At 34.0% G+C, this 25,726-nt stretch overlaps 1 protein-coding gene across 6 annotated transcripts in view; it reads left to right on the forward strand.

Annotated features, from left to right (window-relative positions):
* USP15 (ubiquitin specific peptidase 15) overlaps positions 1-17,833 on the forward strand; it is a 122,997-nt gene extending 105,164 nt beyond the window's left edge. For all 6 annotated transcript variants that reach the window (XM_059082204.2, XM_059082205.2, XM_067009670.1 and 3 more), the window contains 11 exons: positions 4,468-4,551; positions 4,642-4,736; positions 4,829-5,020; positions 6,145-6,260; positions 6,443-6,715; positions 7,095-7,165; positions 7,513-7,628; positions 8,253-8,402; positions 10,626-10,729; positions 13,760-13,848; positions 17,388-17,833. In XM_059082204.2, the coding sequence (XP_058938187.1) occupies positions 4,468-4,551; positions 4,642-4,736; positions 4,829-5,020; positions 6,145-6,260; positions 6,443-6,715; positions 7,095-7,165; positions 7,513-7,628; positions 8,253-8,402; positions 10,626-10,729; positions 13,760-13,848; positions 17,388-17,570 (1,473 nt within the window). In that variant the 3' untranslated portion in view covers positions 17,571-17,833. The remainder of the gene's footprint in view (positions 1-4,467; positions 4,552-4,641; positions 4,737-4,828; positions 5,021-6,144; positions 6,261-6,442; positions 6,716-7,094; positions 7,166-7,512; positions 7,629-8,252; positions 8,403-10,625; positions 10,730-13,759; positions 13,849-17,387) is intronic.
* Positions 17,834-25,726: the final 7,893 nt, after the last annotated feature.

Here is a 25,726-nt window from a genome sequence, read left to right on the forward strand (position 1 = left end):
ACTTGATCCACCCTAATAAAAGTATTTCCTTCCTTTTCTACCTTCTGTTACCCTAATTTCTATTATAGCACTTACCAAATTTTATTATGACTTTTGGTTTACTTTAACTTTTGTCCCCAGACCATGAATTCTTTGAAGAAAAGGACTTTGTAAATCTTTGTATTCCCAACCCTCATGACTTAGAAGTTTTCAAAAATTTTATTCATTCAAATGGGCACCTACTGATTGTAAAGCTCTGGTAAACAAAACAGACATAGTTCCTACTTTAGAAGATTCTTTACTAAAGATCTTAGTTTAGGGTTCCAGCCAGAAGTGCAGTTTGTTAGAGCCTATTAGTTGTATTAGTCTGCTCAGGCTGCCATAACAAAATACCATAGACGGAGGGACATAAGCAACAGAAATGTATTTCCCCACAGTTCTGGAGGCTAGAAGTCTTAAGACAAGAGAGCCAGCCTGGTGGTTTCTAGTGCAGACTCTTCCTCACTTACAGATGGCCGCCTCCTCTGCTGTGTCCTCACAGAGCAGGGAGAGAGACTGGGAGCACAAGCTTTCTGATGTCTCTTCTTATAAGGATGGTAATCCCAATCATGAGACCCCCACCTTCATGATCTCATCTAAATCTCTAAAAGGCCCTATCTCCAATTACCATCACATTGGTTGTCAGGGCTTCACATAGGAATTTTGAGACGACAGAATTCAGTCCATAGCAGTGTTTATGAAATCTATATGAAAGGTATGCTTTGAACAAAATTGTCATCGTACTGTTCATTTAGTGGAAGTGTTTGGGTTTACTGTCAACAGGGCACAGAATATGAAGTGTTCATAAAAATATAGTACTTTCATCCAAAATAATTAAAGTTGGTAGAGACTAGGCATGTACTCAGTTATGCAAATTTCACCCATTTCTTTTGCTATTTATATATTTGCTTCATGAACTCATTGAACCTGGTATCTTCATGTCAGTATTTCATCCAGCAGTACTGAGAATATTTTCGAGAACAAGGGAGACATGTCACTTGCCCTTATCCATGAGCAAGGTTAATAAATACCTGCTTTTATTTTTGGCCAGGCACATATATGTTCACATGTCTAAAATCACATCCTTTAGATACTCACTTATTCACTTGTTTAGAAGTATAGGATTTTTAACATTCTTTTCAATGGAGAGAAGGTGTAGCAATGCTAAACTACATCCTTAACCTCTCTAGTTTGTAACTTTACAAATATATGCCAGTGAGTATAATGGAATAAGAGAGGAGTATAAAAAAATGAGTAAAAATTTATTTCAACATAAAATAAATGTACTCTATTTCTCTATACTCATGTGTTAAAGATAGTACTTTCCCATGCCAATAATATACCATCTATTATATAGAAGCAAATTGAAATCAAATTACACATTAACCTGGAAAGTATGTGTTGAATGGTCTTCTGTAATTTGGGTTTTAAATTATTTTTCCAGCAATGTGAATTTCACTAATTTTCTTTTCTCACTTGGTGACCAGAAGCATAAATTTGTGTAGGTTAGAGCCATGATCAGCACAGAGGAACTGGGATTTTTTTTTTCCTCTTGGAGACAGTAACAACTCAAATCCAAAATGATCACCTCATTAACACTGTGCTTTAACCAGCTCTAGAGGAAAAGGGAATTAGCTAGGTTAGTCCACTTGATGAGTTTTCCCATCACTGAAGTTGATTTGAGTCATGGAAGTTTATTTGTAATTGTGTTGAACATATGTTATGTATTGGACTCACATACTATGCAAGATGCTGGAAGTACAAGGGTGTTCCTAGTCTTTGTTCTCAAGAAGCTTTTCATACAGTGTGAAAAGTGCTCTGACAGGGTGCTGTAGGGATATACAGAAGGAATAACCTACCCAAACTGGTGATGATGCCTTTGCTGAATCCTGAAGGATGATTAGGTTTTAAATTTAATCACATGAAAGTTGGGAATAAAGTATTATATAGAACAAGAGAGTGACACGTACAAAGAGCTGAAGGCAAAGGAGAATGTGGCCCACTTTTGGAAACTACAAGTAGATAATATGGTAAGCAGAAACTAGATCACAAAGAACCTTGATGCTTTCATAGGAAGTTTGGACTTCATCCTAAAAGACTATGGGAGCCATTAAAATGTATTAAGTATAAAGAGATTGTGTGGTCAGATTTGTATTTCAGAAAGAACATTCTGGCTAGTGCAAAGATTGGATTGGAGGGGCTTAGATCAGATGTACTAAGACCAGGTAGAAGGCTTTTGCAGTGATGAGATGACAGAGGACAAGGGCTTGAACTCTTAAGCTAAGTGTCAGGATGGCAGTCAGATAGAAGAACCAGTTGAATATAGGAGTTGAAAATGTATTAAGAGTATTCAAGTTTATTGAATTGGAAAACTGAGGAGAGAATGGTACTATTTGTTTTAATGGGAGATATAGGAAGAAAGGTTTAAGAGGAAACCTATTTTAGTATTGGATATGTTGACCTAACATGACCTAAATCTGTGTTTAGTATTGGACAAGTTGAGATTCATGAGGAAAATTTGGGAGAGATGTCAATAGGCCTTGACTTTATGTATGTAGACTAGAGGAGAGAGGTCTGTGCTTGAGATATAAATTGGGTAGTGAGCTCTATGAAGATGGTAGTGAATGTGAGAGGTCTGTGCTTGAGATATAAATTGGGTGGTGAGCTCTATGAAGATGGTAGTGAATGTCTTAGAAGGATGAGATCACCCAAATGATGATCTAAATCAGAACTGTTTTAAAAATAAAAAGGGCCATATCAATAATTATACCAGGACAGCTGGCTAATCTAGGACTCGCCAAAGCAAACTGGGATATATTGTCACCTAGTCTAAGGAAAGCATATAGAATCAAGAAGGCTGAGGATAAAACTCTGAAGGATAATGCTAGAGCTTAGTTCTTTACTTAAAAGAAGGTGTGACCAGGACATTAAAGAATAAGAAGTGTAGTGTCATAGGGAGAGGAAAATTTTTGAAGGAGGCAGTGGTCAGCAGTAATGCTGCAGAGAGTTCAATAAAGTAAGGACTGATAAAGATTTGGTTAAATGATAGTATTGACAGCGTTGGTAACAGGTTAAATAAAGAGGTGAAGGCAAAAACCAGGAGTGGATAAATAAGTGAATGAGAGATAAAGAAGTTATGGTAGTCAGTGTAGACATTACTTTAAACAAGGTTATTTATAAAGCAGGGGAGAAAGGGAGATAATTAGTGGAAAATTATTAGGAGACAGTGAGAGACTGTTTTGTTTTTTGAGACTTGTAAACAGTTCAGTGCTTTTATAAGAGTCAAGATAAAATGAAATAAAGGATAATTGCTGGGTTTATGTTCTAGAGCAACGGTCCCCAGCCTTTTTAGCACCAGGGACCGGTTTCGTGGAAGACAGGTTTTCCACGGAATGGAGGCAGGGGTGGGGTGGGGTGGGGGATGGCTCAGGTGGTAATGCGAGCGATGGGGAGCGGCAGAGGAAGCTTCGCTCGCTCGCCTCCTGCTGTGCGGCCGGGTTCGTAACAGGCTGCGGAACAGTACTGGTCTGCGGCCCGGGGCTTGGGGACCCCTGTTCTAGAGGAGGCAGAAAAGGATAGATGCCAGTGTTAGCCTTGAATGGGAAGAGTAACACCTGATTCTCTTTCCTTGTGTCAAAAGAGACAGAGAAAAGGACCTTTTAGGCTCAAGTTTGTAGGGGGAACAGTAAGTTGGAGATTTTCCTATCCAGTAGCCTATATTTTTCTCAGTGAAATAGGTATTCTGCTGATAGTGAGGGGAGAAGTGGTAAAATTAAAAGCCTAAGAAATGGTGAAGATTTTAAATAGTTATTGAGAAAAATAAGAGAATAAGCGAATAAAGGCTACACAGAAGAATTTCTGGCTGGTGTTGAAGGATCAGTTGAGATTGAGCACTTTGAGTCTGTAGTACACCAGTCTCTGAAGTTGAGCAGTTTACTCCAGCAATCTAAACAACTCTGAGAAAGTATAGCAAGAATAAAACTGAATAACAAAGTAATTAAAGTTTTTGCAATGAGTGGTTGAAGGGATGAATCATGGGGGTGGAAGGGCATGGAAATAGTAGGGAGCTGATAAACTAGGAGAAAATTGAGAATTAGAAAGACTAGATATCTCAGTGCAAGCCAAGAATAGGAAAGAATGAGTTTCCAGGAAAAGTAAATAGTGATTAAACAGTTAAGAGTCTAAGATGTCAGAGGTGGTGCAGGAGATGGCAAGGTCCAAGAAGTGAACTACAGTTGAAGCAAGTGTAGGTCTTTGAATTGAGGAGTCAGGGAACAATAAGATAAACCATCCATGTGGACTTTGTCACCCAGGATGATGCCAAGATTGGAGACAAGACACGGTGAGCCAGATGCCACCATGAACGTGAGGAAGCAACTAAAAGGTCCATCTCACCTAGTGAATATTTTCCAAAGTAATAAATGTATTATAATTTTTTTTGTTTTTTAGTACAAAGTGGTTGTCCCCAAAATTGGAAACATACTTGATCTTTGTACAGCGTTGTCTGCTTTGTCAGGAGTACCAGCAGATAAGGTAGGATGTTTCTGGGTTTAAAGTATGTAAGTTGGAGTTTAGTTTTTCACTGTTGTAAAACCAGCTTAACAGAAATTTATTTCCTTTTAGATGATAGTTACTGATATATACAATCATAGATTTCACAGAATATTTGCAATGGATGAAAACCTTAGTAGTATTATGGAACGGGATGATATTTATGTGTAAGTATGAAATCTACTGTGCAAATATTACTTGAGAAAAAATTGAAAAGAAATAAAATTTTCAGAGTTTATAGTCAATTTTATCCTTGTAGGTTTGAGATTAACATCAATAGAACAGAAGATACAGAGCATGTGATTATTCCTGTTTGCCTAAGAGAAAAATTTAGACACTCAAGTTACACCCACCATACTGGTTCTTCACTTTTTGGTCAGCCTTTTCTTATGGCTGTACCACGAAACAACACTGAAGATAAACTCTATAATCTTCTGCTTGTGAGAATGTGGTAAGTGCCAAACAATTCTACATTAACAAAATAAAATATTAAATAGCTAATAAAAGTAAACATGCAAGGTACTATCAAAATATAAATAGTTGTCTGTATTATTTCAGCTTCGTTTAGATGGGTAGCAATGTAAGAAATCACATTATAGTCTAATCCAGTTTCTTGGTCATGTAAACCACATTACTGAGGTAATTTTAAACCCAGGAAGCATAAATTCTTTTAGTTGTTTTACACCAAAAGTTTACAGTTGGAAGAAGATAGGAATTTATTCATGTTTGCACTCTGAAATCATAACAAATGTCATATGCTTCATTTCTTTATACACCATGCTCATACTGATAACAACTCATACTAATAAATATTTTTATTTAAAAGGATAAACTTTCATCGTTGATCCTTTTGCAAGGCAACACCTTTTTGTTTTCCTAAAACCTTGATTTGAATTATAACATAATCAAGAATGCCATTTGCTCCCTTTCTTTTATCCTTTATAGCTAACATATTTAGTTTTCTTTCTAGCATACTTATTTTAATATTGTAGTCCCATAAACCATACATAAAGATGACATTGTAGGGCTTCCCTGGTGGCGCAGTGGTTGAGAGTCCGCCTGCCAATGCAGGGGACATGGGTTCCTGCCCCGGTCCGGAAAGATCCCACCTGCCACGGAGCAGCTGGGCCCGTGAGCCATGGCCGCTGAGCTTGCGCGTCCGGATCCTGTGCTCCGCAACAGGAGAGGCCACAACAGTGAGACGCCCGCGTAATGAAAAAAAAAAAAAAAAAATGACATTATAAACTATAAGTGGTCTTAGCAATTATATATGTATCATCTAAATGAGGATCTTTATAAAATAATTTTATGTCAAGAAATTATTTGCCACAAACTTTTAACATATAAAATAAAGATGTTAAAACCCTAGAAGTAACAAATTAACTTATTTTTATAAAGACAACCAAACACAAATGATTACAGTATCATATCTTGAGTTTGAATTTATCATTGAATCCACTAATGACTACTGTTAATTGTATTGAGAGGTTTTGTTTTATTGAAAGAATGAAAAACTTTTTTTTTAGTTTTTGTCTGTATAGAACTGAACTTGTTTGATTTCTGATTTTATTTAAGCCGATATGTCAAAATATCTACTGACACTGAAGAAACCGAAGGATCCCTACACTGCTGTAAGGACCAAAATATTAATGGGAATGGCCCAAATGGCATACATGAAGAAGGCTCACCAAGTAAGACTTCCCTATTAAATTATAAAAACTTTTCACTTGGGTTATTGCTGCAGAGAAAAATTAAGAGGATGGGGATTAAGGAACTAAACAATATTTGCAAGCCTGAGAAAAATAGTGTTAGTATTAATAAGTTTTAAATGTAACATTGGGTTTATTTAAATATTTCTAATATCTAATTTTAGGTGAAATGGAAACAGATGAGCCAGATGATGAATCCAGCCAGGATCAAGAACTTCCCTCTGAGAATGAAAACAGTCAGTCTGAAGATTCAGTTGGAGGAGATAATGATTCTGAAAATGGATTATGTACTGAGGAAACTTGCAAAGGTCAACTCATGGGACACAAAAAACGATTGTTTACATTCCAGTTCAACAACTTAGGCAATACTGATATCAACTACATCAAAGATGATACCAGGCATATAAGATTTGATGATAGGCAGCTTAGACTAGATGGTAAGTATTAGTGGAAAATGGCTTAAACACTAAACTTGAGCGCATGTTACTTTTTTTAAGTGAAACCATGAAATTCAACACTATCATGAAAAATAACATTTATGTATCTATCTACATTTTTAAATGAAAAGCCTTCATTTCTAAGTATACTAAAACACATGTCAGTGTTTATTAAATGAAGGTTGGACTTAGGCTTAAGGTTTTTTTAGCTCTGAAATATCTTAATGGCTTGGAAACAGCTATTTACCCTGATTACCTTAGTGCAAGTAGAAGAGACTGCTATTTGTTTATTCTGGTATATATCTTAACATTAAAATATATTAGTTTTTAACATTAAGGCATATTAAATCTTAAAGAAAAAATGTGTTTTCCACCTTAGAAAGATCTTTTCTTGCTTTGGATTGGGATCCTGATTTGAAAAAAAGATATTTTGATGAAAATGCTGCTGAGGTAAGTCATCAGTCATTCCTTCTTTATCGTTCCCTGTTGATCACACTGTTTTGTTACACTATTTTGCGTCTACCAACTATGTTTATTTTGCAGTAAAAAAATGGTTATGTGCTAAAAGAGAAAAGGCTTTTTGGTTTTGAAACTGCTTTCTGTTTAAACTTCCTGGCTGTCCATATAGGTGTGTATACAGGAATTATTAGAAGTATAGTGTAAATCTCAGCTGAAATAAGCTTTGATTTTTTTTGAGAACATTTAGGAGTTTTTCATTACTATTCATAGTAATATGGTATCACTAAAATGAGTTTTGTTTCATTTGTTTTCTTAACTCAAGAAATACTTCTCTTTAGGATTTTGAAAAACATGAAAGTGTGGAATACAAACCTCCTAAAAAACCCTTTGTGAAATTAAAAGATTGCATTGAGCTTTTTACAACAAAAGAAAAGCTGGGTGCTGAAGATCCCTGGTAAGAGACAAAATTAAATAATTGTTTCTAATTATTTTTAAAGGATTTATACTGAGGTATGTGGTACATCAAATTGAAAAAGTGATATTTAAATTCCCTTTGATGTTTTTAACAATAAGCATTTCTTTATATGCTAATAATGTATTAAGAGGGATGAAAATGTCTTTAAAAGTATTATTATAATGTTAAGCTTTAACTTCGTTACTATATTTTCCATAATAGCCATTTTACTGTGAATAATTAATTTTAGTTACATTTTCCCAAGAACTTTTAGCTGTGCAGCTATTTCAAGAGAAGCATTTTTAGGAAAATCACAATATGTTTTGTGGTATTACTAATTCTATTAGAGTCCAGAAGTTTTGAGATTTTTCTAATGCCTGTATCTCAGCACAGTTTTATAATACATCCATGTCTTTTTAGCATACTGTAATGTAAATAATCTAGCCCTCATTATTTCTTTGAATATTTATTTGCATATTCATTTTTAATAGTTAAATCTATTTGGAAAATGTATTGACGATAAAAATAATAATAGAAGTTCCTATCTGTTATGTATTAGGCATTACCTAATATTACCTCTAACATTATCTCTAACAAGCTTTAAATATTTCTCTTTATTTTTAGGTATTGTCCAAATTGTAAAGAACATCAGCAAGCCACAAAGAAATTAGATTTATGGTCCCTGCCTCCAGTACTTGTGGTACATCTCAAGCGATTTTCTTACAGTCGATACATGAGAGACAAGTTGGATACCTTAGTTGATTTTCCTATCAAGTAAGTTCTGATTGTGCTTCATAAACATTGGGCGCCTCTAGCTTTTTTTTAGACATTAGGTAACTTTGCATCCAAATTTTAGGGTTTTTTTTTTTTTTTTTTTGTCTATTTACTTTTACATATAGTTGACTTTAAATATTATATTGGTGTCATGTGTACAGCATAGTGATTTGATGTTTTTATACCTTACATAGCATACAAAATTATTATAATACTACTGACTATATTTTCTGTGCTATATACTAAGTCCCTTTGACTTATTTTTTAACTGGTAGTTTGTACCTCTTAATCCCCTTCACCTTTTTCACCTATCCCCCCACCTTCTTCCCTCTGGCAACCACCAGTTTGTTCTCTGTATCTGTGAGTCCGTTTTGTTATATTTGCTCATTTGTTTTGTTTTTTAGCATCCAGTCTCAATTTTTGAGTGTATTTTTGGGTACTTCTGACAATTTGTGTGGATCGGTAACAATTTTTATTCCTTCTTAAGAGATCTTTCAAAGATCAAAGAGAAAATATATATTTAAAAATAACAGGGGCTTCCCTAGTGGCACAGTGGTTGAGAGTCTGCCTGCCGATGCAGGGGATACGGGTTCGTGCCCTGGTCTGGGAAGATCCCACATGCCGCGGAGCGGCTGGGCCCGTGAGCCATGGCTGCTGAGCCTGCGCATCCTGAGCCTGTGCTACGCAACGGGAGAGGCCACAGCAGTGAGAGGCCCGCATACCGCAAAAAAAAAAACAAAAAAACAAAAAAACAGAGTAAGACTCTTTCTATTTTACATTATCTTATGAGTTCACTGGCCCTGTTTATAAATCTAAGATACTTCATGGGATCTTAGTGATTTTCGTTTTCCCAGGACTTATTTCATCATTAATTCTCAATTATTTCTAGATGCTTTTTTAAAAAGACTAATGCAAAAAACAGAATAACGGAATTGCTTAGAAGGAGGATGATGCAGTAGTGTAATAAGTCATCCCTATTGTCATCCTTCACTTTTCTTATTGCAGCGTCCAGAGTATGACATCCTATTTGTAAAAATGTGTAAAGAAGTCTGGAGACAGCATCTTGGTAGCCTTTTTTGTTTTTCTTTTAAGCTTTCACTAAACATAATTGAGAATTCAGAAGGACAAAAAGGGAATAGTGTATCTTCATTCATGGAGTCCAGAAAGGACTTTATCACACGCCATCTTGTGACAAGAACATGCTACTCTCCCATTTCGCTAAAAAAAAAAATTGGTAGTATTCTTTCATATTTCATGATATTTGTGCACCAAATTTACTTAATACAGTTAGTAAGTAAACAAATACTGAAGGCAGGTGTGTGTGCATGCAGAGGTGATTAGAAGGAAATAGGTGATGTAATATTGAAAACATTCTTTGGATTGCTTATTCTAATTGGTGTTTATAAATTTAAAATTGAAAACGTTTTGCAGTTATAGAACAAAAACTGCTAATTTTCTCTTTAACAAAACAAAATTATGAGCCATCAAAGTTTTCAAGAATACAGCATTTTGAAAGTGTGAGTACAAGATGAAACAAAAGTAATGATAAGCTAGAATCTTTTAGAGATGTATTTGAAATTTAGAATCATAATTGCTTTTTAATTATGTAAATACAAGAAGAATAACCAGAAATAATGGTAAGCTATAAAATGGTCATATTCCAGTTTCATGCAGGCTAGATTATATAAACAGTTGGTTGTATTTCAGAGAATGTTACCCATTTAGGTTACAGAGGTCATCAAAACCTGAAAAATATAGAATAGATATTGGGGTTATATTTAAATGTATACTTACATTTAAATTATGATAAAATTTCTAAGAAAGTTTTTCACTGTCCCTTTATTCTTCCTTAAATAAATCATTTCTGAAAATGACTTTAAAAAATAAAAGAACCCAGATGGTAAATGGTGATGTCTGTATTTCCTCATATACTAAGAGAGAAATGTATTAGTATGAAAACATTAATCTGAATAACAACAATCATTGGAGAATTTTTTAACTCTCAATCCCTAAGAAAATTTTTGCCAAAACATTCAAAACTCAAGGGTATTTATATAATTTGTTTTATAAAGTTATTTGGCTCTTAGTAATTTCTTTAGTGAGATAGATAGATAGATAGATAGGAATACATTTAAATGGGAGTCAAACAACACTGACAAAAGAGAGTAGAATTCATTACATTTAGGAAAAACATAAAACTAATTTGATCTCTTTTTTAAACAGTGATTTGGATATGTCGGAATTCCTAATTAATCCAAATGCAGGCCCTTGCCGCTACAATTTGATTGCTGTTTCCAACCACTATGGAGGGATGGGAGGAGGACACTGTAAGTTGATAGTTTACCTTTTTACTAAAATCATGGTGTTTGATAACTCCAGACTTTTTTCCTTAAGATATTACTTCTTAAAGGGAGAATGTGAGGTGTGTCTTACATATAGTAGTCATTCAATAGATATTGATTAATGAATGAATCAGCTTTTGAACCTTTTTTTTTTTAACATCAAGAATAGAGGATTGAGTTAATCATGCTCCATAGTTCAAAGCACAGGAAATCAGTGGTCCATTCAGAGCTCCTGTCCTTCCCCATTCTCCTTCCCCTTCCATTTCTAACTTGTTTGATGTATGAGCTCTCATGAATCGTGCATCATTGTTAATTTACATGATTGTTACTCTGCTGTGGATCTTACTTTTCTCTCTTGACACTTAAGACTTCTCCATATTACTTTGTGTCAATTTAATTCATTGCTTCTAACCACTCATGATTTATATATCTACCATATTTTATTTCTGTATTCACTTCATGGTGGACATCCAAATTGTCTTTAACTTTCTACCACCACAAGAGCAATAAGCATCATTGTTTATGGTCTCCTACGTGAAAATTTCATTGAGCTACATACCCAGATGTAAGATTGCTGGGTTATAGAGTAAAGTACTGTGAGATGGCTCTCCAGGACAGTTATACCAGTCTGTGCTCTCCAATTGATAGGTGTTTCTGTTGAACCAGCATTGCATTCTGGGATAAATCCTAGTCTTGAAGTATTTTTTAATATACCCAGTTGGATTTGGTTCGCTGATTTTATTTAGGATTGTTAAAATTTAATTCATAAGTGAAATGATACTTCAGTTTTTTTGTATTGTTCTTACTTTGGAATCAAGATTACAGTCTAGCCTAATGAAACAGGCTGGGATACTTTACTCTTTTTCTGTTTCCTGGGGCAGCTAGTATAATATAGGAATTAACTATTCATGAAAGTCTAGTAGAATTCACCTGTAAAACTATCTGGGCTTTACAGTCATAACTTTCTCTATTTTTGTCATGCTAATTGAAGTATATTCAGTTTTCTTTTTCCAAAATGTGTACATTTTGGCATTCTCCATTTTTCTAAAAATGTATGTTTTCCAATATATTTAAGAGTAGTTGTTTGTAATACTCTTGTGCTGTATTTTTGTCCCTTTTTTGTTCTTTTCTGTCTTGTCAAAGAATTAGCTTTCTATTTTATTACATTTTTCTTATTGTTATACATGTATGTATTCTATCTCATTGATTTCTTCTCTTCCCTTTGGTATATTTTTCTTCTTGTTAATTTGGGTTTGCTCTGTTTCTCTTTTTCCAGCTTCTTGTGTTGAATGCTTATTAACTTTTTGTTTTCCTTTTGTTCCCCTCTATTGAAGGCTATAATTAAAGCTGTAAATTTCCCTTTAAATATTCCTTTATCACTATTCCATAAATATTGAAATGTGGTATTCATTGTCTTTTCAATTCTATATATGTTTTTAGTTTCCTTTATAATTTTCTGATTATTCCAAGATTATCTCATCATATGCTTTTTCAAATATATGGTTTTATAAAGTTCTCCTTTGTTTCTTAATTTTAATTTTATTTCATAGCATTTAGGGGCATTATCTATATTATATTAATCCTAGGAGTTTATTAAGGCTTCCATGGGGCTTAATATATGGTCTGTTCCTTAAATGTTTGTGTACTTGAAAAGCATATGTATTCCCCATTTAAACATAGAGTTCTATATTTCCGTTACAGTTAATCTGATCAGTTGTATTCAAATCATTACTATCTCTGGTTATTTTTGATGTTCATTCTTTTTCTGAGAGGAATTTGTCAGGACTGCTACTAAAGTGTTGATTTATCTGTTTCTTCTAACAGTTTTATTAATTCATTTGCATTATTAGTTGCATTTATGTTTAAAATGGGTAGCTCTTCTTTCTCTATTGTTCCTTTTACCAGAATTTGACATTCATTTTTCGTTTTGTCTTTTTCTCAGCATTACAAATATTAATTTAGCTTTCTTTTGATACCATGATTTCATTTGCAAACTCTGTGTGCCTTTTTGTTAGATTTGTCTCTTATAAATCTATATTATTGTTAAATCTTATCTTTTTATTTTCAGACTTATTGGTCTGAAAATATGTTTCTTTAAATTTGGGAGTGTGGTGGTCTTGATTTCAGATTGACAAATTTATAACCCATAATGGGCTCCACCCAGAAGAACAATAATTTTGTTTAAGAGGGGTAGAACTATTTAGAAGACAAAGCCTTATAAAGTCACTTTTTAGAAACTATTACAGCAAATAATTGTTTTGAGTACATTTTGCAACTTTGTTTCCTCAGTTACTGGATAGTTTATACAAAGCATGGATGGGAGCAGTGGGCTTTTTTTTTTTTAAACTTAAAGATAAAGCAGATCTTTAAAATTTGTTCAAATCAATTGATCTTTTTTTACCTTTCCTTTGCTCTGTACTTTTGTTAAAGACTGGAAAAGATTCTGGTGTAAAAACCTCTACAAATCAATGAGATAATATTGTTGGAAAAATATTAGTCATAGAAAATGTAAATTTTGGTTGAAAATTCAAACTTTGGAATCAGAAACAGGCCTGAGTTTAAATCCTAACTCTGCTACCTAACTGCTATACTGTTGGGACAAATTAAACTTCTCTTGATGCCTCCCTTTCCCCATCTCTAAAATCAGAAGAATAGTAATGATAGTACCTTACACCAGAAGCACTACATAAATGTTAATCACCGGTTATTGTCATTAGTATTGTTATTCTGTGAATTAAAAAATAATAAATCTGTCCCGTTTGTCCCTAGGATGAAAAAAGTCACATATTTTAACTTATATGAAAGTATCGTAGGCTTCTAGTTTATAGGAAATTATTCTAAAAACCTTTAATCATTGGAATCAGTTAAATACATGATAGACAGGCCTTATATAGATGATTATCATGTACTTTTAATAGGTATTCCCTATATTAGATGGTTTCAAAGTTTTGAGGGTTCCCTCCCAGGAAACCACAGCTCATTTAAGTCACAAAAGCGATTATATTTTTTCATTAGATACTGCTTTCGCAAAAAATAAAGATGATGGAAAATGGTACTACTTTGATGACAGTAGTGTCTCAACTGCATCTGAAGACCAGATTGTGGTAAGTGTGTCTTTTATTCCTGAAAATTTAGGAATCTACTGTTTCAAAAGAGGCCCATGGAACACTATAGTCTATATTCTAGCAATTCTAATAGGTGAGAGACTTGCTCTGCTTTAAAGAAACATAAAATTGTCCTCTAAGTGGAAATCTGTCTACTAAATTTGCCCACTAACAGAAGCATAAGTTGAAACATGAAAATTTTTCTGGTTTTCAACATGAAAACTGGAGTTTTCTAATGAAAATATTACATTTTCCTCTGCAAAATAGGCTCAGACATTCTAGCTATTGACTGCTTAAAGTCAGAACGCTAAAATAGAAAAACAAAAACAAAAACAAATCTTTAAGGGCCTTACCATACCTCAGATTTTTAAAGTCTTATCCTTTATGACAATTACATATTCAAACTCAAAATGATATAGTTATATAAAACAAATTACAGATTTTTTTAAAATTAATGCTGTGTATTTGTTACTTTGATGTTTTCTGAATAGTAGAAAAATTAGGAAGTTACATCTACTCACATTTGCATCAGTTTATCAGCCACAGCTGGAGCCAAAATATTGGCATTTTTTTTATTTCCCATCAGAGTACATTTTTATTATCAGATATTGATTGATGAACAGATGACTAGTATGTTCTAAGAAGAAAACTAAGAATTGGTTTATAAGAATTTATTATTCTATAAATTTCACCTTTCTGTAAATTTTACTTATTGATGACAGTATTACAAAGTATGAGAATTAAGGTATTTGCTCATGTGATGATATTTCCTATACAGAGGTTTTCTGGTGATGTTGGGGAGCACTAACTGCTTTACTTTATTTACTGATTCAAATTATATGTTCCTTGAGGGCAGAGACTCATTTTTTACTTTTTTAGTTTATAATGCTTTAAAAGTCTTCAAATAGGGCTTCCCTGGTGGCACAGTGGTTGAGAGTCCGCCTGCCGATTCAGGGGACACAGGTTCCTGCCCCGGTCCGGGAAGATCCCACGTGCTGCGGAGTGGCTGGGCCCGTGAGCCATGGCCGCTGAGCCTGCGCGTCCAGAGCCTGTGCTCTGCAACGGGAGAGGCCACAACAGTGAGAGGCCCGCGTACCGCAAAAAAAAAAAAAAAAGTCTTCAACTAAAATTGTTCAATTTAATAAATTAATAAACTTCTGAGCCCAATTACTGGCATAGTTTTAATTGGTCATTGGATGAACAGATATGAAATTATTTTGAATTGTTTCTCTGTAGATGTTTCATATTTTTATCTATATATGTGTATATAATTTATATATATTTATATATTAAATTATGTACCGTAGCTTATCTCCCTACAGCTGTAACAAAGAACAAAAAGACTTTTGAACTCTTAATATTTTAATATTTTTTAAAATGTGTATATGCCTAAGTTAACTACATTTTCAGTTTATATTTAGACTTCTAATTTCATATCATATCCCTCACTTTTCAATTCTGTTCTCCTTTTTAATCTACCAACCAAAACATTCTGAAGTTGCCTACATTGTCCTTCAAAGTCTATTTGACTAATAGACTGCCCTAATCTTGCTTTCAAATAAATAATGTATCTTGTTTATATACAGTAAGTGAACTTGATGTTACCTTACATTTTAACAATGACAGTTCTTCATTTAGTCAACAGGTACTTGAGTACCTTCTATATATAGCACTTTATTCTAAACAAGGTTAAAAGACAGCTATCTGATTTCAAGAGGCTTACAATCTAAAGGTGGCGAGAAGTGAATTGACAATTGTATATGATAATTACTATTAAATATCTTGGCTGTATAGGTTGGAGGCATCTGTCTCAGCTGATTTGGGGTTTAAGAAGACAGGGCCAGTGCAGGGAAGTTTGCATAGAGAAAGTGGTGTTTGACCTGAGTTGCAGACACAAATAGTGGTAAATTAGACAAAAGATGCAAAGGTATTCTAGGCAAAAAGAACAATACCTACAAAAGCAAGGAGGCATGACAGAATATAGCATTTAGGGGAACAGCAAATAATTTGGTGTTACTGAAAGGAAAGACTCTTGTAGGGGATACAGAGCAGAAATTAGGCTGGGGCTAAACCTAGCACTCAGATCAAGAAAGATGACACTTTCCGTTGTTTAGACCTTTTCTTACAGTTTGTAAGAAGTATTGGATGGTTGTTAAGTAATAGAAGAACATTATTAAATTTGCGTCTTAACATGTCTTAAGAACACTGTAGAAGACAGGTTGGAGGGCACTGAGTAAAGAAGCAGAAAGGCCACTATTGTCTCCAGAGGAAAGGAGACTGTCATATAAGTTAAGCAACAAGAGCTTCTAAATTTAAAGTAGTGGTAGTAAGTATATAGACAAGGGGAGAATGGATTTGTGAGCTACGTAATGGATAGAAATAATAGAACTTGATTAAGATTAGATATAAAGATGTAGAGAGGGAGAAGATGAAGATGACTCTTCAACATTCACTAAGGTAGTAAACGTAGGAAGAAAATTTGCTGTGAAGTTTGAGATACATGTATAATAGCTATGTGGAAATTTCCATTAGGAAATTGGACTAATAGGACTAGGGTGAGTTAACTCAAGGGTGAGAACTGGCTTCAGTTATAAATCTGAATTGTCTGTCTTAGGTAGCAGTTAAAACCATAGGTTCGAATGAGTCACCTATGGGAAGATACAGGCTGAGGACAGAACATGATTTTTTTTGAGGGTCAGAATTTAAAGAGCCCACAGAAAAGTAGAAGAAACTGTAGAGATGGAAGATCTAAGGAAAAGTGGTGTAACAGAAGCCAAAAATGCTTTAATGCAGGAAAGAGGAGTAGTAAAGCATTAAATGCTACAGAAAGATTAGCTAAAAAAGGCATCCATTTAATTTGTTAATAGGAGGTTTTTGAGCCTAGTGAAAGCCATTTCATTAGAGTGGTTGCAGCAGTCACATTGAATTGAGGAGTGTACATGAGAGTGAATGATGAATATTAGATTCTCTGTCTCCAGCCTGGCTGTGAGGAAGAGGAAGAGGTATATAGCAGCTAGAAGAAGAGGTAGAATGGAGAGGGATTTATGATGGGAAAAGACTTAAGTATTTTTTATGCCCAAAAGTCCAGTAGATAAGGACTCATCAAAGATACACAGTGATGATCGATGGAACAGTATCCTTAAGATGGTAAGAAAAGTTAGAATCTAGAGCAAATACAGAATGAAGTTATTACTATTAGAAAGAAGCTTACCTTTTCCTTAGAGACAGGAGGGAAGAAAGCATAGAATTCTATTTCATTTTAGAGTAACTAGGTTAATCTGTGATACAGTTGGATTTATTTATCTATCCAGCTAACTTAGAAGAGAATAAAAATGTTAAATCAATGACCATTTTTCCTTTATATATAGAAATCATCTTATATTTAGTCAATTTTAGTAACCCCCATTTGACCATGTGTGATTTTCTTGATTTATGTCCTGTCACCAAAATTTGTTACCAGCTAAAAATTCATACTGTATTTAACGTAACCTTTAAGAATCATAACCATTTTAACATTCTTTTTTTTGTTGTTTTAACAGTCCAAAGCAGCATATGTACTCTTCTACCAGAGGCAAGACACTTTCAGTGGAACTGGCTTTTTTCCTCTTGACCGAGAAACTAAAGGTGCTTCAGCTGCCACAGGCATCCCATTAGAAAGTGATGAAGATAGCAATGATAATGACAATGATATAGAAAATGAAAACTGTATGCACACTAACTAATGAAAGTCCTAGAAGCCATAAAAGAGAGACTTTCCTGCTGGTGGTATCAAAATGATGAATTTACCCACCACATTAAACAAAAGTCTGAGATGGGGAGTTTCAGATAACTGAATGTAAATCCTTTATCAGATTTTAACTTGTGCAGTACTTGAAGTGAAACACAATGAAAACTTTAACAAAAATTGTCTCTTAATACATTTACAGTCTTGTATTTACAAGCTAAATATATATAGGAAATCACAAATAAATCCCTTTTAAGTTTGCTGCTGTTTTGATGAATTATGTTTTCTTTAATTTTTTGGATGTGAGTTAATTGATGACAAACGTTAAATTTGTGGATGTTGGTCATTTATTTTGCTCAAATAATACTGCAAGAAAACTATGGATGAACTTAGTTTTTGGATAATCTAATTCATGTGCATTAAGCTGCCACATATACTATGATATTTAGCTGCGGTATCCATGTGGCATAAATACTGCAGTAGTATTCTTGGAAAACCAAATTTTCAAATCTTTACCTGGTAGTCAATGTGGGCCTGTTATAAAACCAAATCATGATATAAGAAATGATCTTGAAAAAGTTATTTCCTTTTGTAGTATCATAAAAAATCCAGAATGTTATGTTCATCTTATTACTACTGTGGAAACAGGTTCTAGATTTCACACTTCATCGAAAGTCACTTTTCAGTTAAATGTAAGTATTTTTTACTGCTATTGGGGTCTATTCCCTAGATATTCAAATTCTTTTTGACTTACTTAAAAATGCATATCTTTAATCTGGTGTTGGTCCAAAATTAAAATTTTGGCTGTCTGTTTTTCTCTACTCCATTTTTTGGTAATTTGGCAACTTTCAGCTCTCCCAAGTATTGTAATATAAGGACAAACTTAATAGTATTCTGTATCCATAGTAATAATTACATCAAGCTTAGATGAGAATTTTTTTTCATATACTGGCCTTTAAATCACTAATGGACAATTGGCTTTACAGGTAGGTCTGTTAACTTTCTTTGTGTGTTCCTGATGGAATTCACCATAGCCTTACAGCTTTTCTCAGAAGGTAACTTGTTACAAGAGAATTGGCATTTGCATGTTCCAGAGTCAGAACCTGTACAGTATATAAAGTATACAAACCTTGAATTTTATTTTAGTTCACCACATTCAAGGATCCAGGATGCCAAAAATATGTGTGAACATTTGAAACATTTTTCATTTGCTGCTTTTTCCCTTTGATCTAGTTGAAAGAATGTATTGTCAGTTGGCATACAATACTGCCTTTAATAGAAAATAAATGCTGGGGCACATTTCACATATCGACTACCTGAGAAATTGCTTTGTGTCCCACTGTTATTAAAGCAAAAAGTATAATGTTCTTCACTTGAACTAATCAAATACAATAGATTATAAATTGTGTATTGTAAATAAAAGTTCACTCTGTGAGTGCACATTTTGGTAAATTATTTATTTATGTTAGCATTTAAAAGTGAGAGAAATGCATTTGACCAGGATAAATGAGGTATGTTGATCATAGCTTTGCTTTATACCGTGATATTAAAGCTGGTTTTTCATCCTGGTATTTTTAAAGCTGCTTTGGGTTTTTCCTTTTTTCTCTTCTTTTCTTTTCTTTTTTTCTTTTTTTTTTTTTAATGTAAACTAACCTCCTGCATGACAGAGGTTAAAATTTTGTCTGCACTTGAGTTCACTTGAGTTTACATTTGAAATGTGCATGTTTATTTATACAGATTTCAATAAAGCTATTCAAGGCCTTATTTAGTCTTTTATTTCTTACTCTGAATCTTATAATAAAAATCCTCTATTTTATGGTAGGTGACCATAGACTTTTTAGTTATACAGTTAAAAATAGAAAGGAAAGCATGTCATAGCTAAGTAAATCCTACTGTTAAGGACATGTTTTAAAGTTGACTTTTTCAGTTTAAATATTTAGTCGTTGAGCAAATGTTTGTTTGTATACCTACTAATCTAGAGTCTTGAGATTTAGCAGTAAACAAATATCCCTGTGCTCACAGAGTTTGCAGTCTTTCTGCTTCCTACCAACTAGCAAACTTTATTTCCATTTTTCTGAGGTTTAAAGAAAAGACAAAATTTTTTCTAGCTCTAGATTTTAGTCTCTATCCTAGTTGTCCATAGAGACCATTCCTTTTTCCTATGATTAACTTATATTCCCACTGAAAGAAAAGAAAATGGTGTTAATAATACCACTGAATTGGTCAAACTCAAATGGCATTTTCAGCTGCAAAAAAAAAACTGTAAAAATAGTGCAAAGGCTAATCCATACTCTAATTAAAAGTAGATATTCATAGGTAGTACAGGGTAGTAGGAATATATCCAGTCTAGAATTCTGCTTCTAGCTTTGCTACTTAGTAATCACATGACTTTGAATTTAATCTCTCCTGGTCTGTTTCTTCGCCTGTAAAATAATAATAATAATAGCATTTATTGAGCACTTTCATGGACCAGGTACTATATTAAAGTGTTACATGTATTACCTCATATAATTCCACAATAGCTACGAGGTAGGAACATTCATCATCCCCATTTCTTATACGGAGAAACCAAGATACAAAGCAGCCAGTATTCCCAAGTTCACACAATTGCTATGTGGTAGATACTATGTGGTGGCCAATATTCTATTCTCAGGTACATGTGCTACTTCCCACTAGTTATAGTGTCTGACTCACAGGATTGTTTGGAGCTCAGACAAGATAACGCATTTTATGGGAAGGTGCTTTGTAAGCTATGTGGTATACTCATTACTGACTTTTTCAGTCTGAATACAAAGTCATCTTGAAGTGTAATAACTTTGCTCCCAAAAGTAACTTCAGGTGAATATTTGAGTACTGAATAAGAAAAATACCAGCTGGAACATTGACTAACCATTCCCTTTTAAAACTAACTTCATTCAACTTACATACATTTATTACAATTTTAATTAAATTTTAAATGTGGCATTTTTTTTCCTTGTTCATCTAACTCAACTATGCCCTTCTTTACATTTCCCCAAATGCAACCCTGATTTTCAGGACATTTTTTCTTCACCTATGATTTAGTTTTACTTAATCTATATGAAAAAGCTGCAGCCTAATGTTTTATTTAAATATCCTGCTTTCTTTTATAATCTGTATTCTTTTAGTAGTCCTATATTTGTCCTTGCTTTTCTGGCAGCTAGATATAAAGCCACACAAAACAGTGGTTTGGGCATGAAGAAAATTAGTTAATTTTCAAAGCCGTTGATAAAGTATAAGGACAGTGCTTGTTCATCAACTAATTTCATTGAGGTGAGGACATCTTATGAGAAATAAGCCAGGAGACTATGAGACAAAATGAGTAGCCTCCTTCAGTGGCTTATGAAAGGGAGTTGCGGGGGGGCGTGGTTTGCGGGGATGGGCAGCATGCCGTTAGGAACCTTTCACCCCAGAGAAGAATGTACTGTCTCTGACACTATCACTGGTACATGGTGATAACAAAAAGTAAGCCAACTTTTAGTCTGTTTTATTATCTTTAAGTACTTTACAGACAATGCATTTCATTACTGCCTGCTTCCCATCCTCCCTACTTGTAGCTGTGCTTCTGATCTTTGCTTGTGCAGTATAGATGAGCACATTCTCTCCAGTTTAGTTTTTAAGGTAGAAATGTGGAGAATTCTTGTATACAAGGGGAAGGAACCAAAAGTCTTTAAAATCTCAGAGGACTGAGAAGGAAAGGAAAATAAATTTTATTTCTGAAGCCAAAGAAGAATAGTGGAAATCTTTGTATTTTTTGCTCTACAATAATTTTTTATTTAAACAGTTTCTCTTGAAAAGGTAACTATGTTGATAACTCACAAGGACTTTTTTTTAAGTGCCAGAGGATAGAGAAAGGGGGCAGGAGAGTGTATTTATATTCTTGCTGACATATATTAAGTTGTAGAGCTTATATAGTCTATTGTTTCATTATCAGAGTTTTTTAATGAGAAACATGTATAATTTTTCTTGTAAGCATTATCCTAGGTTGAGGGCATTTCAATTCTATATATTTTTTCATGTGTTTAATTCATATTTACCATATATTAAAGCAAAAGAATTTCAAAATAGCTCAGATAACACTTTCATTTAAAACTGGATTAGGTATATTCAAATTTTTAATCAGCATAGAATAGGATTTTAAATATCAGAATTGGGAAGATAAAATATACATGTAAAATGTACATAATAAAAATTCAAATATTGATCAAGCCTTATTTGCACTAATGATGGGGTAAAGAATTTTTAAATGGATAATATAAAACAGTACAAAAATTATTTTTGGCAAATATATGCATTGGGAAACATACACTACATCATACCATGGTCTAATTATAACCAGCTCTATCTTTGGAAGCCTGGACATTGCCAGGATAGTGAAAGGGAAGAGACTCTGGGTTATTAAGAGAATCCAGAAAGTGGATAAACCAGGGAAAATCAAGAGTTGACATAATACTGTGGACTAGAGTCTCAAAGGACAGAGAGAAAAATCAGTCAAATGGGTTTTGATGTGATTTTTTTTTCTGGAAATGCCTATTAAATATTATACAGAGCAGCTAAAAATACAGCTATCTCTTTGGAAATTGTTCTTTTAAATGGAAATGCTGTAAAAATAAGACTGCACATTTTCAGTATGCACAAAATCAAATATTTTAAATGTTTAAATTGTTTTGGTAATTAACTATGTTCTACTGTAGAAAATCATGGTTGAAGTTGGTGCTCATTTTGCTCAAAAGTTTTCCCTCATATCAGGAACTTGTAGTTCTATATAGTTTGATGAAACAAAAAAATAGCTTTATTTGCTGTGACCTTCAAATCCATTGCTAGCTGGAGTTAAATCTACATACATACAAGTAAAACAATAAATATGGAAACATCGCAACAGTCTTTTCCCATAATGTGTGCTCTTACATTTTTCTCAGTAATGACAAATTCTTTACATTTCCCAAACTCTTTTAAACCGTAAGTATCATCTTGCTTTTTAATTCTTAGTTTAAATCTTTCAGGGTTCTTAAATTCTGTAATATCTCAAACCGAAGTTTCTCATTAACACGTCTTTTTTCTTTTAAACTTTATGAAAGAATATTGTAGGTTAACAAGCATTGTAACTCCTTACCCCTCCTCTGTTCATTGATTGTTAGGTATGCTAGGTTTTGAATAGTTTAGACTCATGTATTAAAGTGTTCTTCTTAGTCTGGCCTTACATGTGTGCCTTCACTCTTTCATCTGGCCTGCTTTTCTTCTGACCTTGAGTTCTCCCTATAAGTAGTGAAAGTATTTCATTTTCTCTATACTGAAAACAATCTTTTGATTATATGAAGTGGGCAATTTTAAAATTCTCTTGAGTTTGTCAGAATTAATCACATCATGACCTTTTAAGTCATTTCCCAAAGAAGTTCAAGACATCCAGATCATTGTTCATCCCCCGAGCTCCCTAACTCCTGTAGTGAATTATCAGTGTCCTGAAAACTACTTAAGACAGAGCAACCTCCAAGCATATATGAATTATTTTAGAATTGCCCTCACTTAAGAAAACCAAAAAATAAACTGTAAATATGGAGAAATTATTGATAGTACATTTTTTATTCCTGTAGGACTCATATTGAGTGACTTCAGTAAGATAAAACTCGATTTATAAAACAGTTTGAATTTTGTGCCATGTATCTATTGTGTGAGTTGTAATATTGCAAATTCAAACAGTAAACATCAATAATCACGAATACTTGGGTAAGATGTTTGTCGGGAGGCAGTGAGATAGGGTAGGAAACATTCTGTATTTAAAACCGTTTCACCACAGCTAGCTCTTAAGTCATTGGCTTCTGAATTTTAGTTTTCTCAACCATAAAATGATACCAGTTTCTTGTGAGGATTGAGTTAATGGATATAGAAGTATAAACTTCGAGGTTTTGCAAAATAAGGTACATTTCCTATTATGGACAACTAGAGTGCTCTATCATTGCTGATGAAAGACTTCTTCAATTGAAGGCTCAAATTCAGCTTTTAAACTTATTGTTGTTTATATTTTTAGCAGAAAAATAACCAGTAGGATGGATCAAATTAATATTTGTTTTTTCATTTTTTTTTTTTTAAGATGTTCTAGCTCCTCTAAAAGACTTGGAGCAGAAGTCTTTTTTTTTTTTTTTTTTTGGCGGTACGCGGGCCCCTCACTGTTGTGGCCTCTCCCGTTGCGGAGCACAGGCTCCGGACGCGCAGGCTCAGCAGCCATGGCTCACGGGCCCAGCCACTCGGCAGCATGTGGGATCTTCCCGGACCGGGGCACGAACCCGTGTCCCCTGCATTGGCAGGTGGACTCTCAACCACTGCGCCACCAAGGAAGCCCCAGAAGTCTTAATGTGATGGTAAGCTTGAAAATTAAAATTTCATCACGGATACTAGAATCCAGTTACATACTAACAGATTTGTTTTTTAAAGCTACTTATGAGCATAACTAAACATTTTACACTTAAAACCCTTTTCTCTGCCTTCAGCAATCATGGATTATGTTGTCTTTTTCCCCCAATTTTAATAATCAGTATCTAAAATCATTTGAGTAAAGTAAAATCCAAACTCCAGAGGTTATGACTTTTATTGTTGGGATATAATTAGTAAAAGTCAGATTCTATTCCTCTCTTTAAAGTCCTCCTCCAAACCCTCCATGAATAAAAGAGTGGTTCAGAACATAGGCTTAGGACTTTAACCATGTGAGTTCTTGGCCTACCACTTTTCTGTAAGTCTTGTTACCTCTCTGACTCCCAATTTGCAAACTAGAGCAACTCCAGACTTTCCATCTAGGAGGGCTTGGGGTGAACAGTCCAAGTGGAAGGAAGTGTGAGACTCTTAAAACTGCATGTTTGCTCAGCAAGCACATGGTTTTTCTTGGAGTGTGCAGTTTACTTGTGGTGGAGGACTATTAATAGTTATTTGTGAGGAAACCAAACTCCCCATCTACCTAAGCCATCCACTCCTGGCACTAAGTATTACCCTACCTTTTAGAATAATTGTGAGGTATAAATTGTGTCCTGATCATTATGAAGAACACAGCAGGTATTATTACTAACAAAGAAGTACACCCAAGTGTGGGAATGATTGTTCTTTCTTTACAAATGAGACTAATTATCATTATTCAATATCATTCACACTCAATTTCCAATAAGCTTTTTTCAGCAAGAGAACAAACAATAGGGTAACAATTATTCCATCCAGATTGCCTGTTCAACTGGTGCTTGAGGGAAAGGATTGAAAACTAGCCCTTATCCAACTCCTCACCTTCCCTCAAACATACACAATTTGACAACTCTGGGCTTTCCCACATGCTATTCTGTTTAATGGTCTGCCTTATCTCCTACCAGGCAAACTCCTACACACATTCTTCAGGATCAATCCCAACATACACTGGCTTGCTCTTCTGACACATCAGTTGTCACCTTGGGCTATGCATATCTCTCATCCCCCATTAGACTGAATCTGATGGAAGAGTCTTGTTCATAGATGCTAATAAGATGGTGTTGGGTATAGTATGTGTTCCTTATGTGATACTTATTAAATGAAGGATTTGCCTCAATATCTGAAACATCACTGTATTACTATGATTTTGTTTTATCCCTGATGTATTACTGAGTATTTTTAAAGCTTTCAAAGTAAATTTACCTTATGAATGTGCATTAAAAATAGATGTTTAAAATACAGTAACATTCTAAATTCAGTATTATTAATAATAAATTCAGTGTTATTTATGGAATTTAGAATATTCAAGATTAAATGTAAAGAATAGCAACATTCCATTTATATTTTCTAAAGACATTTTTATGGCAAAGAAATCTGTCTTCCAACCCAGTTTTTGTCTGGTTTCCATGGCAAAGTAACCATTCTGTGACTAGGCTAATAGCCTCCTTATCTAGTATCACATATACAACATTCTGAGGTCTACTTTCCTTTAGGATTGTCCGTTTTTCTTGAGTCCAAGGTTTTCCAGGAGAATTAACAACTATCAAAAGTTAGATCTAGATCCTTTTTGCCTCTGCATTGACCAACAATGTAGTCACCAAGTTTGTCTTCATGCATCTTCTGAGAAGAATCTCAGGGTTATTAAATACTAATGAGAGTTTACCTACTGATTGTTTCCAAGCAACCTGTATAGTG

Source organism: Kogia breviceps, chromosome 12 (assembly GCF_026419965.1).
Source record: "Kogia breviceps isolate mKogBre1 chromosome 12, mKogBre1 haplotype 1, whole genome shotgun sequence".
NCBI lineage: Eukaryota > Metazoa > Chordata > Mammalia > Artiodactyla > Physeteridae > Kogia > Kogia breviceps.